The 14,637-nt window shown below is 38.0% G+C and overlaps 2 protein-coding genes across 2 annotated transcripts; one reads left to right on the forward strand and one right to left on the reverse strand.

The window, feature by feature from the left end:
• Positions 1-87: 87 nt before the first annotated feature.
• On the reverse strand, positions 88-6,845 carry LOC117298879 (extensin-like). The gene is made up of 6 exons (XM_033782235.1): positions 6,757-6,845; positions 5,017-5,084; positions 4,415-4,522; positions 3,751-3,890; positions 3,268-3,378; positions 88-1,960 (listed from the first exon to the last, which is right to left on the reverse strand). The coding sequence occupies exons 2-6, from the start codon at positions 5,075-5,077 to the stop codon at positions 1,796-1,798; spliced, it is 585 nt and encodes a 194-aa protein (XP_033638126.1). The 5' UTR covers positions 5,078-5,084; positions 6,757-6,845; the 3' UTR covers positions 88-1,795.
• Positions 6,846-8,248: 1,403 nt separating this feature from the next.
• LOC117298268 (pleckstrin homology domain-containing family B member 2-like) lies at positions 8,249-12,378 on the forward strand. Its single transcript, XM_033781417.1, has 6 exons — positions 8,249-8,481; positions 8,670-8,748; positions 9,455-9,588; positions 10,159-10,320; positions 10,848-11,190; positions 11,699-12,378. Exons 2-6 carry the CDS (start codon positions 8,685-8,687, stop codon positions 11,713-11,715), a joined length of 720 nt encoding a protein of 239 aa, XP_033637308.1. The 5' UTR covers positions 8,249-8,481; positions 8,670-8,684; the 3' UTR covers positions 11,716-12,378.
• Positions 12,379-14,637: the final 2,259 nt, after the last annotated feature.

The raw sequence follows: 14,637 nt of genomic DNA on the forward strand, positions 1-14,637 counted from the left end.
TTGGTAGTGTAGTTCGTAAAACACTGCTCTAGAATTGGAAGGATCATGGGTTTGAATCCCAACCGAGTAACATGCCTGTGATATTTTTTTTCACAGGACTAAGGAAAGTACTGAGTATACAGTGCTAACACACTTCCGTGTATGGGTTCAAACCAAAATTTATAAGGAGTACCTCATCGAGGTAAATGACAATTTGCACTGGAAAAGTTGAAAGGGCAATGACCAGGCGGAGCATGGAGAAAAATGCTATCGTTGCCTCCATAAACTGTCAGACTTGTCCCTTGTTCACAATGTTTCAAAATGTGTTTCCAGTTACAAATAAACTTTCTTTGTAATACCAATAATACAAAACATAAAGCCTAAATTTTCCTTTGGGAAACAAAATAAAATAAATAAAGTAAAAAAATTCTTGAAACTGGAGCCAGCTCCTGTAACCCTCCCCGTTTAATAGTAAAATCTTAATTTTGTTACGGGTGTCCAGTTTCCCTAACTACCACCCTCTGGGTTATATGTGACCAATTTCTAAAATTTATCGAAGAAACAATTCATACAATTTGGTTTTGCCCCACATTGATATAGTAGACTGTAGTCCTTTTCGCAAATACCCATTGCGCATGCGCTAACTGTTGAATGAGGTGCATGCTGGTCTAGCTAACGATCAAACTTGATGACTAGACTATCAAGCACCTCATTCCACGCCTAATGACCATTTACCGAGTATTAGCGATAAGGTCCATGCATATGATATCACTGAAGAAGGGCGCCCTCAACTAAGGGTCAAAAGGAGTTTGCATATTTACCAATCCTTCTGACTATCAGAGTTATTGAGTAGTGCCTGCCCTCAGTAGAGCAAAACCAAGTCAAACTGATCTTCCATTCCTGATGCAATAATTTCATCAGTAACAAACAAAAAATTTGTTTAAATCTCTGTCCCAATATAATTTTTATGCTGCAAATAACCCTTTACAATTTCTTTGGCAACAAACATTTGGCAATCACGGGCACTCAGGCAAGGCTGCCTACATTTGAAACACTGACTACGAGAAAGAACGTCTTTTAAAAACCTCAGCCTTGCCCGAGTGCGTCAAAAGGGGGCCAAATATTAACAAGCCTTGATTGAGACTGTCTCATTTTTTTCATCGGTAAACAAAATAGTTCTTAGAACTTTGACATAAGATTTTGCAAATTTATTGGCTAAACATGTTTATCAGCAGTGAGCCAGTGACATACGATGAATATCACATAGAGTTTTAGCCGGTAATCTGTTTTGGTTAACACAGAAACTTTCTATGCTCAGGAGGTTTCTGTTTCGCCGGTCTGTAAAATTGTCCCCCAAAAAACCACAAAGATTTCTAAATGAGTTAATTTCCACTGTTGCAAGTCTCACAATGCTGGGACCTGTTAAAATGAACTAAGTTGCCTTTGCATGTTAAAGAAGTGTAACAACTTTGTGTTGGTAATAAAATTTGAAAATAAAAAATAAAGCAGCGTCCAAAACAGCAGTTTTGAAAAAGATGCAATATTTGTTTTCCAAACATGGATTTATGGCTACGATGCAGATTCATAGCTTGGTGAAAACGACGATGATTTCAAAGAAGGGTATCCCATAATGTTTGAAAACCTGCAAGACTTATAATGGAGACAGTACCAATCAAGGCTTAACTACAAATCAACAAAAAACGACCACTGTTTTTTTTCCTTCAGGCAAACCTTGTCTAATCATCACATACTCACTGCACTCTTTTTCTTTAGGACAAGGAGTCTAAAAAAAACATAAGCAGGGGTGTGGGTCCAATCAGTGGTGGCCGAAGCCATGGTGATTGTGATGAGAACCGAAGCCATGATGATGACCGTGGTAGCCGTGATGGCCGTAATGGTGATGACCACTCCCCAAGGCTGCCCCGGCTACGAAGCCTAGACCCGCCAGAGTTGCTGCGTCGTAGCTGCTTTGGTGGCTAGGCTGTCAGATACAAGATATAATGTTTGATTAGTTTGAGGGCCATTTAGAACCCACAGGGCTTGTATCGATGACCCCTTAGTTGCAAATATACCACAAGTTACCATGTCATATCTGGGCTCAAAATTAACACTTGACCACATGTTCAAGGCCAGTGGTTTAGCTAATAAGATAGATCTTATAAGAGATGTTAAAGTCATTGGACCCTTTCGGTACAAAAAAAAAATAAAAGTTCACAGATTTACAAATAACTTACAGGGTTTACAGAAGGTAATGGTGAAAGACTTCTCTTGAAATATTGTTCCATGAAATGCTTCACTTTTTGAGAAAACATTAAAACAATATAAATTCTCGTTAGCGAGAACTACAGATTTATTTTAAACACATGTCATGACACGGCGAAACGCGCGGAAACAAGAGTGGGTTTCCCATTATTTTCTCCCGACTCCGATGACCGATTGAGCCTAAATTTTCACAGGTTTGTTATTTTATATATAAGTTGTGATACACGAAGTGTGGGACTTAGACAATACTGTTTACTAAAAGTGTTTATATAACACCCAAGCAGATCCTTGCCATTTGATTGGAGGATTGTCCGTCACGTGATAGCAAATAAAAGTACCATTGCACGCTGAGTCACTCGCCGTGCTTTTTCGTTCCATCCGAAAAGTACCATTGCACGCTGGCACGCTGCCAGCGTGCAATGGTACTTTTCGGATGGAACGAAAAAGCTGAGTAAAAACATCACTGCGTGCGCGTGTCTTTGGTAACGCAGCAGGTGTTACTGCAAGAAAGCATAGTAAAATTACTAGCATTCGGCTTCTACAGTTGAAATTGTTTGTTTTGGAAGTTGTTTCTTTCAATCAAAATGACAAAGTTCTACTTGGATGTTATATAAAACAAATAATGAATGTTTTTCATTCGTGCAATGGTGCGAATATGTTCATTCGTTGAAAGCTGGAATGTTCCATTCAACTCGGCTCCGCCTCGTTGAATAGAACATTCCATCTTTCAACTCATGAACATATTCGCACCATTGCACTCATAAACATTCATTATGTGTATAATAATGGCTTTAATCTAGATAGATCTTCTTGGCGTTTGTACAACTAACTTTGATTCTGGTCTGGTAAAATCAATTCTTGTCCAGTCAAAAATGTCTTGTAGACATTTCCCCCAAATTCAAGCCATGTCGTACTATGCTGCTTAATTTTGCTTAGCAGAAAGGTGTTATGCATACTTCTCTGCTTAAGCAGCAATTGGGCCCTTGCCTTCAACATGGACCAATGTACTAGGAACATAGTTCTTACCGTTGCATTGGGCACATAGACGTTCCTGCCTGGCTGAACGACAGTCAGATTGGAAACAGGCTGAGCTGGTTGCTGGATATATGTCGGCTGTCCTGGAGCGTACGTGTATGCCTTCAATAAACAAGAAATCCGATACGAGAAAAATTATTAAAAAAAATCTTCTTTTTTTCGTGCCAGAATCAATGAATTATTGAACTTAAGTATAAATTCCACAATCTTTCCCTTCTTTCTCATAAGGGTGGGGAAAAAAACCTAGTAAAATCTGTGTTTCAAAGTTTCCTAAATGTTTAGACAAAATCTTTAAAGACTAACCCTTTCTCGTTGGAACTCTTTCCCTGTTGCATAAAGCTCCAGGCCTTTTAGTCTTTTAATGCTTGAGTGAGAAATTACCTCTTTCTCAAAAACTATGCTACATACTGCTAACAATGATCTTGAGTAATTACCAATAGTGACCAGTGCCTTTAAAGCAAATATGAAGCTTACCCCTGGAGAGCTGTATGACATTGCGGACACAGCTTGTGCCTGAGTTAGGTAAGCTGGAGCTGAGCTGTAGATGGGTGGTGGTTGCTGGTAGCGATACTGTGCTGGGGACGGGGCTAAACTGACATGACTGGCATACGGAGCTGAACGATAATAAGAATAAGAATAGAAATAATAATGAAAATAATTCACAATAATAATAAAACGTTCTTATATGGCGCACTTCAAGACCAAAGGAGCTCTGAACGGCTTAACGAGAGAGCAGATTGAGTAGTCTGTTGGGAACTGCTCTCAAATAAGCAGGTTTTCAGATTCAGTCACTTCTTAGGAGAGCATTCCATAGCTTAGGGCCTCCACACGATCTTTACCCATAGCCCAAATCCATGCATTTATCAGGTATCAATCAATCAGTTTATTTCCAAAGTATCAAAATCACTATCAAAATCAAATCAAAGGCAATGTAAGTTGGAAGTTAAGTTGCTTGATAAGATTAATCAAATGAATAATAAGCATGGACTTAAGCGAAACTGTGGAGGAACCCATAAAGAAGCAAAGCTTGTAAGGTTATGGTTCCCTGAGCAAGCTTGTGCAGGGTATGCAACTGCAGTTTAGAAAAAAACACAGTTGGATGATATTAAGCGGTCATGCAGAAGGAGGGTTAACTTACATTGTGACGAGTAGGCTGGAGTTTGGGATGGGTGCTGATACAGAGCCGGATTGAATCCTATAGGAGGAGGCTGGGCAGGAATGGCAGGATTGGGTTGTCCACCATAACCTGTCAGCGCAAAAAAAAGAAAATACACATGTATTGTGTATACAAAATACAACACTTAGACCCTTACGGGAGACTGACATTATGACCACGGTTCAATTTCATATAGAGTTGCTTAAAGGAACACGTTGCCTTGGATCAGTCGAGTTGGTCTTTGAGCGTTCTATAACGGTTTGTAAAAAAATGCATATAGGTAGAAAGATATTTTAAAAGTAGAATACAATGATCCACACAAATATGCTTGAAATTGCGTGGTTTTCTTTTTATCTCGTCGACTAGCACGCTCGGCCATTTATGGGAGTAAATTATTTGACTCCCATGAATGGCTCCCATTGATTGCTTAGAATAGTAGAGTCCAAATTACCATTTTTGCACTACTTGGTTAACCCTATTTCTACCTCCATGGATAAACGTGCTACCACGACTACTACAAGTTCCCTTGATGAGTGACAATCTAAACAAACAAACAAGCGCCTTCAGTCTGCTCAAGGTCATACCTGGAGGTGCACCATTGGGCCTCCCAGCCGAGTAGGCTTGCGGAGGGTAGTTCGGATTCATGATTTCTCTATAAAAACAAAACAAGAAACAAGTTTGTTGTTTATATTTAGTTGTTAGAAATCATGTTAAAGGCAGATGACACTATTGGTAATTACTCAAAATAATTATCATCATAAAACCTTTCTTGGTGACGAGTAATGGGGAGAGGTTGACGGTACAAAACATTGTGAGAAACGGCTCCCTGTGAAGTGACATAGTTTTTGAGAAAGAAGTAATTTTCCACGAATTTGATTTCGAGACCTCAAGTTTAGAATTTGAGGTCTCGAAATCAAGCATCTGAAAGCACACAACTTCGTGTGACAAGGGTGTATTTTATTTCATTCATATCTCGCAACTTCGACAACCTATTGAGCTGAAATTTTCACAGGTTTGTTATTTTATGCATACATGTTTAGATACAACAAGTGAGAAGACCGATCTTTGACAATTACCAATAGTGTTTACTGTCTTTAATTAAAAAAAAAATCAAGGTATTTACACACAAATGTATAGCGCTCTAACCAAGGAAAGTACCACAGCGCTTTACACAGTACACACAATTAAACAACAAGAAAAGAAAAAAACAGAATAAGCCAACAAATCAATTGAACAAGTGGGTTTTTAGAGATTTCTTGAAGACTGCTAGCTAACGATCTCAGCAAAAACTAAATATTTTTTGTAAATAATATAGCCCAGTTGTTTGTCAGAAAAAAATGTTCCGGCAGCCATTTTCCATTTAAACAAATTTAAAAAAGAAAAGAAAAAAAAGCCCCTTCATTCCTCGTTTGTTTGTTTGTTTAAATTGTTTTGTCCAATTTGTTTAATTAAAGGCATTGTACACGTTTGGTAATTGTCAAAATAACAAGCCTGTGGAAATTTGGGCTCAATTGGTCATCGAATTTGCGAAAAAATGATGAAAAGAAAACACCATTGTTGGACGAAATTGTGTGCTTTCAGATAGGAAGTCTTCTAGCTAGAAGCTAATATTTTAGTGAGAAATTACCTCTTTCTCAAAAACTACGTTACTTCAGAGTCAGAGACAGAGGGAGTCGTTTCCCACAACAATGTTTTATACCAACATTTATAACAACAACCACAGGTCTCCAATGCTCGTGACCAAGTCAGTTTTTCAGTTAATAATTGTTTTGAGTTATTACCAAACGTGTACCTTCCCTTTAATTTATTGTGTGTTTGAAAAGTAGAAAAACAACAAATACATAGCAAAGTACACTGTGTTAAGGGTTTGTATAGGATTTCAGCCTACAGCTACACAACACCAACAAGAGTTCAAGAAGTCAACAAATCCATCATAATAATTCATAGCATAGTCATTATTTTCTCATTTCTGTACTACAAAATTAAAATACAAACTAGAATTCGTAAGTCTGTAGCCGAGATTAAGTAGTTAACATTTTAAAACCCAATCGCACAAATATAATCAAATAGCCGTATTCTTTATCTATAAACCACGAACGTTATCTGCGTTTTTTACATTTTCTAGATAATTCTGAGTTTGACATTTTGTGACGGCATTCCCCATCGTTTGACATTGTGACTCGTTTTTGACATTAAATTATTTTGAAGCAGAGCTTTTTTTCAGTGGGATCGTTGACGAATCTGTAATAAAATCAAGCCAATCTGCTTTGGGTCAACACTATCTATATGGAGATCTAAACTGAATCATTTTGTATATTACGAACCTTGGCTTTCGAAATCAGGTATTTTCAGGTCACATTTGCTGCTCTGCACTTCAAAGATTTCAGAATTTGTTGTGTAGAAAAGGCGAATCGCTAGCGTCTTCAGTTTCGAAAGGGCGCCCTCAGTTGCCGAATGTCAATTCGATTTGTTTTGTCGTTTTTGTTGTTGTTGTGACTCATTGATAAAACAAAAGAAGAAAAACTTACCACAAAAAGCTAAAACCGTAAACAAACAAACCTTCAAAATAAACAATCAAGCAAAGATAAAAAGGCGACAATTAATACACTTATGAATATTTAGTTAAACTTGAGCATGAGAAAAACGATGAACAGAACTATTTCTACCTCCATGATGGAACCAAAACAAAGCAAATTAAGCCGACAAAACAAATCGAATTCGAATTGACATTCAAAAACATTTATTTAAAAGTGTATAATTGGGTTTGAACCATGGCGGTGGTCTGATCCCCATATAATGATGCGTAGTTGTGTGTGGGGATGGGGTCCCTGTCATCACAGAAGCCATTAAATTATAACTGTTAACCGCATCTGGACGTGTATTTTTTTCTCAACTTTTTTTTTGTAAAGCTTCTGTTTTGTAAATCATTGATTTGGAGAGATGCTATTGTCAGATTTTTGGCCCCAAACATTAAAAATAGAATTTTTTAAGTGAATGGTATTTCAAAGAGTACCCGCTCTAACGGAAAAAGTTTAACTTTTACTTTTGATGGTCAGGAACCATGACAAAAATTTAAAACGCTTCTTTTAAAACACATAAGAATTGGTCACGTGATATAATTATTGTCGGGATCCCGACAAAAACACTGAGCACTTTCGACGAGCAATGGCTCGCAATGGCTCAAATGAAAGCTTGTAACTTTCTCGACCCTCATCAAAATACCTATTGAATTTTAAATCAAAATTTTTGGGTCAAATCGGCCAAAAATCTGACATAGCATCTTTAAAATGTATAATTTGTTTCGCGGCCATTTGCTAAGACCATGGAGGTAGAATTTTACCTCCATGCTATAGACTAAGAGGACACAAGGGGGGCTCGCGGACTCGAAAAAAATTATTATTCACTCCTCCACCATGCATGGGCAGATTGAGAAGTCTTAGCTAATTAAGTATTATGATTTTAAATTGTCACAACTATAACCTTATTCCCTCAACCATGCCTCAACAATGTTCCCCGCTTGATTTTTTACAAACAGAATCACTACTCGGCCAATTCCCCACTTCTTTGATACGATACGAAAGATGACATTGACGACGTCACCATTTACATGACGTAATGGTTTATTTATAGACTTATCCCGTGATAGTGGCTTTTTATTGGCCCTTTTCGAAACGCTGTATTTCTATTGTGGGCTTCAGCTTAGACTAATGTGCCCGCTTGAATCCCGTACCGCAAGCACGTACTTAACAAAGCGAAAGCCAGAGTCGAAGCTGGTGCACTAAGGTGGGAGCCGCAGTTTTAAAAAGGCCTACATGTACCAGCATGCACGTCGGGTTTTCGGGCGTTCGGCGGATCGGCAAAACAATGTTTTGTTATGTTATTGGTCATACCCATCGATGTAAATTCATACACAGTTTCGTTTTATGATTTGCAGTCTAGTAGAACTGAGTAAAAAACGAGTTGTGGAACCGGGAAGTTGGTTTGAAATAAAGGCTAAAAAAAAAAGTAACAGTAGACATACTTGCAAGATCGGCCACAAATAAACTACGGTAAGTGTGTTCTTTGTTGTTCATTTTCATGGAATTATTGAATTGAATGACATTCATTGATAATCAAATTGATTGATTGAGTCGTATGGTGAATGTTTTGCCCATTTTCCGGACATTGTGTTTTACATTCATTAATCATACACCATACTGGCATAAAACATTGAGTTTCGTTGAACTGCTTTTAACAGGTTGAGAAGTGAGCAATGGCGAGTTTAGAAGTGACAAGATCTCACGGTATCGCTAAAGCATCATGGATGCAAAGACAGAGTGAGTTTTTAAAGTTATTTTTTGGACATCGTAATTTTAAAATTGCATTTGTTTAATATAATATTTGAATTGAATTTAACTATATTGTTATTTATTATATGATATCATTTAAGAGTTCACTACGGGACTATCTTACTTTTATGGAGTCATGACCTGTTAGTGTTAACCTTTAGTGTCATATATTTTAACTTAACCACAAACTGTTCCGTTGTATTTGTTGTAGTTGCCGAATTGTTAAAACTATAAAGTTATTAATTTAAAAACTGGTAAAAAACTACTTAAAAATGTAAATCAGAACCTCATCCTTTTTTCCACTGTATCCTTTTTTATTTTCTTGTTTTAAAATTATTAAAAAAGACAAAATGTTTCATGTTTTATCGCCGCCTCATCTTGGCAGAATTTTGATGTAATTTACATATTGTAGACTTATTTGTTCGTAGTCAGAATGGTCAACATTTTTGTTTCTGCCATATGTCATGTATTGTTCTTCTCAATACCCAAGGAAGACAATGTAAAAATCATCTTGAATTTATGATTTTTCCATTTCCTATCTCTTCAAGTTTGTCAAAATGTTATATTTACAGGCGTGACAGGCCACAGATTTCAGCTGTAATAAACTGATGAGAAAATAGCTTTACTTGCAACAAACTTAACTAAAATTATGATGAAAATACTCACAGTTTTTTTTTTTCAACTCCGAATTCAGGTGACATTTTGAGCCGATGGAAGTATTCCTTTTGTGTTTTGTACCGGAACGGAAAGTTCAACTTCTACAAGGATGAAAAGATGACTTCTGAACAAGGATCTATCAACATCCCCAAGAGCTGTTATGCAGTCAATGTAAGCAAGGGGCTGCACATGGCGCAGTGGGTTTTAGAGCAGGCTTGATATTTCACGGAGGTAACGAAGGCGATCGCCTCTGTGACACCTGGTCATTGCCTTGGTGCCCTTGAATTGATCTAGAAGAAATTTGCTACCCTTGCCCTTACGTGCCTGTTAAGCATCAAATTCAAGTTCTGGTGGCAAAGTCAAAGGGGTGTTGGTTCAAATACCAGTCATGACACTTGTTTCCTTGAGCAAGACACTTACAATGTAACTGTGAATGCTTCTCTTCGCCCAGGGTAAATGGGTACCTGTGAGGGCAGAAATGATTTGTGTGATTGATTTAGCTTAGTGTGCTACAATGTACGTACTTGGCACTACAGGCTGTATACTGCCAAGGCAGCTGAGATGGTTGATGGAATGAAACAAATGACCTAGAAGTGATCAGGGGTAATAATGTGTCTGAGCGCCAAAATTCGGTTTTACAAAATGGCAGACCGTTTTTGTTGACAAAGTAAAAGAAAAACACACAATTTTGGCCGATAATTTTATTTTTTTATCGTGTTCTTATTATTCTGTTACAACCAGGCTGGTTTGGAAATCTCAGGATCGCCTACACCCCCGACCGGTAGAGACAAGCATTGCCTTCTGGAGCTCAGATCCCATGAGATCAATATTCTGTTCTGCACAGACTCGGTCGATGACAGCGTCTCATGGAAGTCTTCAATTCTGGAGGTCAAAAACTCACTGGTAAGTTTCCTGTCTTTGATTTTGTGACAATTTTGTTAAAGTTTTGGAGATGTTTTCCCTCTTGAATTGTTACAATGCTCCATGAATTTTGCGAAAGTAGGTAAACTGCCGAGGAAAAGGAGGAGTCAGGTTTGCAACAATCCTGTCCACAGGTGTGATGTTATTTCAATGCAAGTCATGCCTACTTCACAAACATAGGTATGCTTCGTTTTTTGAAAGGGCAAGGGCACCCAGGCATTTTCATAATAAAGGGCACCCTATGAGGAAAATGTAAAGATGGCTACTGTCACGGCATTTCAAGGGCCCAATGGCATTGACCAAGGGGGCATGGAGGCGATCGCCTTCATTGCCTCTGTGAAGTATCGGGCCTGTATAAGGCTGTAACCCCCCCCCCCCCCCCCCTCCCCCCATTAAGTGCCCATAGTCATTGGTCGGTACAACCTAAACTAAAATAATTTTAAACATGATACATGATAAATAGAAGAATAGCAATAATTTCAAATCTCTTGCCTTTTTTCCCCATTCAGACACAACCAGCTCAGCCTCCTGCTGCTGCACAACCCTCCTACATGATGGCCCCGCCCCCTTATTCCGCCACCCAGGCTCCAGTGCAGCAGGTAATGCTACCCCCAGTACAGCAGGTTGTGGCACCCCCTGTCCAGCATGTTCAGGTTAACCCATATGGGGGTTGCACAACCACCTACACAACTTACCAGGCACCCAACACACAGTACGTGGTTCCCCCGACCAATCAGACGGTGATCGTCAATGGGCGTACTTGCCACCAGAGAAGGACAACCTACCCGGTGCAGAACACAGTTTACACCTACCCTGGCCAAACGGTCTACACATACCAAGCCGGACAAAACAGTAAGTGCCTTAAATGAGACTTCTAAGATGTTTAGGGTTTAATAATATGTAATACTTTTTTTCCTTATATACATGTAGCGCTTTTTCACATCCTTGTTGGGGTGTATCAAGGCACTCAGTATTTTGTCATGCAAGGTATGTGGGCCTACGATTTATAAGTATAAGAGCTATTCCTTTAAAGCACCATGTAATGGTTGGTAATGTGCTGTGGCGCAATATGATGCCAGTCAAAACCAAAAAGACCAGGGCAAACCCCTTCTCTTTTCAATAAGTGCATCAGGGTTCTTTCAAGTGTGTTACACAGCACACAGGACCAACGGCTATACGTCCCATGGTAAAGTGTCTTGATTAAGAGCACAGGTTTCACGGCTAGGACTCAAAAAACCCACACTCTGCTGATCAGAAACACCAGTGAGTCCAGTACTCTTATCCACTTAGCCCTGACACGCCACGTATTAATGAATAATGTGTTCATTTGTCCATTTTTTCTCTTTATCTGTGTTTGCAGTTGTGACTCGCTACTAATGCAACAAGCATCCCGTCTCATCTGGTCATGATTCTACTGTTTGTGAGGCAAGCTGAAAAATTATAATTTGTGCCAATTCGCTTTGGGAGCTAAGAGGGAAATAAATTGTAAATAGACTTAAACAAATTTAAAGCTTCTAATTTTAAAGTTTAACGATTGTTTGTAATGGCCTGCAAGTAGGCCTATAGAATATTTCCCGAGCTGTTTCAAACAGATGTTTCGATAAGTGCATAGCCACAATCGTGGGTAAACTGTTTGGTACAAAGACACCAAATGAACAGTGTATAAATGTTGAGTAATTTCTTTTGCTGATGTCGTATTGAACAAACTCAAGCACTTTTTGTGTATCATTGACACAGCAATTGTTAATTGCGATATAATAACAAATATTGACATAATCAGTGGTTTCACCAAGCTCTTGTTCATAAAACAGTCACGAACAAAATGTATATTCATGATTGTGGCTGTGCACATACGTGTAGAATGTAAAAAGAATTATATAATTAATTTATATTTCAGGGTGATTTGGTTCACCACCAGCTGATTATAGATGCCCGCTCGATTTATTGTATGGTCGTGACCTCGTGATACTTCTTAAAGACACTGGACACTATTGGTAAATGTCAAAGACCAGTCTCCTCACTTGGTGTATCTCAACATATGCATAAAATAACAAACCTGTGAAAATTAGAGCTTGATTGGTCGTCGGAGTTCCGAGATAACTATGAAAGAAAAAAACACCCTTGTCACTGGAAGTTGTGTGCTTTCAGATGCTTGATTTCGAGACCTCAAATTCTAAACTTGAGGTCTCGCAATCAAATTCGTGGAAAATTACTTCTTTCTCGAAAACTACGTCGCTTCGGAGGGAGCCGTTTCTCACAATGTTGTATACCATCAACCTCTCCCCATTACTCGTCACCAAGAAAGGTTTTATGCACATAATAAACCTTAAGAATGAAAAAAATAGACAATGTAAATAATACTGCAGGAGCTTCTGTCATACCCATACCTAATAGAGGTCCACATGAAGTGTGCACACTGAGTTGACCACTGACCAGCAACTTGCGCAGTGGCGTACTCACCCGAACGACTCGTTTGGAAGTCTAGTCAACCGTCTGTATGGTATTCAACACCTCATTGCTTCCGCCTTTTACCGATAGTGTCACTGGTTCCCTTCTGTGCTTTACACATGTTAGCATGTTAACCATGGTCCTGAGGCTGGTTCCAAATGGTCGACCACAGTAGTCAACCAATGGTTGACCAGCATGCGTTCGAGTCAAAAATGTGAAAACCTTTAGTTAACCATGGAGCACACTCAAAATTCCTTGTGGCTTATACTAGTAGTACTAGCTCAAAGCCATTATTAATTAAGGATACAGCCATTTTCTTTATTAAAATTTTTTTAAATTATAAATGTGTCAATGCAGAGGGCTACAATCGAAAAGGCAATCAGTGTTGGGGCACTCTGACCTAAAGCCTTTCTGGCATTTTTTTTAAGAACACAATCCTATGATGCAAGAAGTATTGCTTTCAATATGCTCTAATTATTATGAATTTATTTTTCGGGGTAATCAGAATATATCGAACTGTATTTTAATTGGAATTGTACAATCATGGTGTTGTTGTGTTGTTGATGTTCACTAATAATTCCCAAAGTAATGTATGTTTTTTTCGTAAAATTTGTTGTAAATTAGAATCGTTTAAAGTGAAATTCAGCATGTACTATACGCAAATACTCTAAGAAAATACAGAGTGCTTCAGATTTAAAGGTTATTTATGATAAATTTGTTAACTTATAGTTTTACATTTCTTGAAAAAATGGAATTAGCTGACAGTGCTCACCCGACTAAAATTTGAGAACAGATCGACAAACAGGGGCATGTGTGCGTGTAAGTCAACTCAACGCAACCACATTACATGTTCTTTGAAACATTAATTCGTTTTGGTAGTTTACACACATAAAACAAATATTCTCAATTAATGCATCCATGGGGAGCATTTTTTGTTTTGTTCTTTTCTTTGTCTTTGCACCTTTTAACTGTTAAAACAGTATCCCATAGACTCTGCACAGAAAAATGTCGCCGTGAAGCTCCCCATATCCCCTTGGTCTCGACAGGGTACCGAAAAAGAGCACACCATGCCAGCGGAACCTGCACACATGAGCCGAGAAACTAGACTTAGATTAAGCACATAATATAGCTCTGCTGGATTGCAGCAATATTTATGCTTTAAAAAAATTAGGCGATTACTGTGCATTTCATTATGTCTTGTGGACGCAATTTTTTTTTTTTAATTTGTATCTTTTGTTTTGTAAGAATTTTTCACATTTGCTTGCTTGCTTGCTTGCTTGCTTGTAGTATTTGAGAAAAAGTACAGCAGAATGTACACAATATTAAAAAAAGGATTTTAAAATTCCTACCATTAACCGTTTCTTTCAAGTACCTTTTGTTTTGTTTATAAATATAAGACATTTGATATGAACTGAATTTTGCCAACAAGTATTCACAAGTGAATCAACTTCTTTTGTGTAGAAGAGAGAAGCGAGAGAGAAAAAAAACAACAATTTCGCAGATTATAAAGCCGGTGTAAAATTTCACACTTTTTAATGGTAACGTTGTCAGTGGACTATGTTGTGAATTAAACACACCTGTCTTGGCAGTACTTGCTCATTTACAAAAATACAAACCACACACCAAACTTTTCCTCCTGCATGGACTTGAAAGAAGGAGGAAATAAATAAATCAACAAATTGCAGCACCAAAAGGACAGATTCATTGGTATACTACAAGAGTTGTATTTTCTAGTCTTTATTAAAAATTAAAACAAGTATCAAAGTAAAGGTATAATTTATGATGGCTATGTAAAATATAGTACTACGTACATCATAAAGTCATAAAAGTGTAAACAATATTATAATGCGT

Source organism: Asterias rubens, chromosome 13 (assembly GCF_902459465.1).
Source record: "Asterias rubens chromosome 13, eAstRub1.3, whole genome shotgun sequence".
Lineage (NCBI taxonomy): Eukaryota > Metazoa > Echinodermata > Asteroidea > Forcipulatida > Asteriidae > Asterias > Asterias rubens.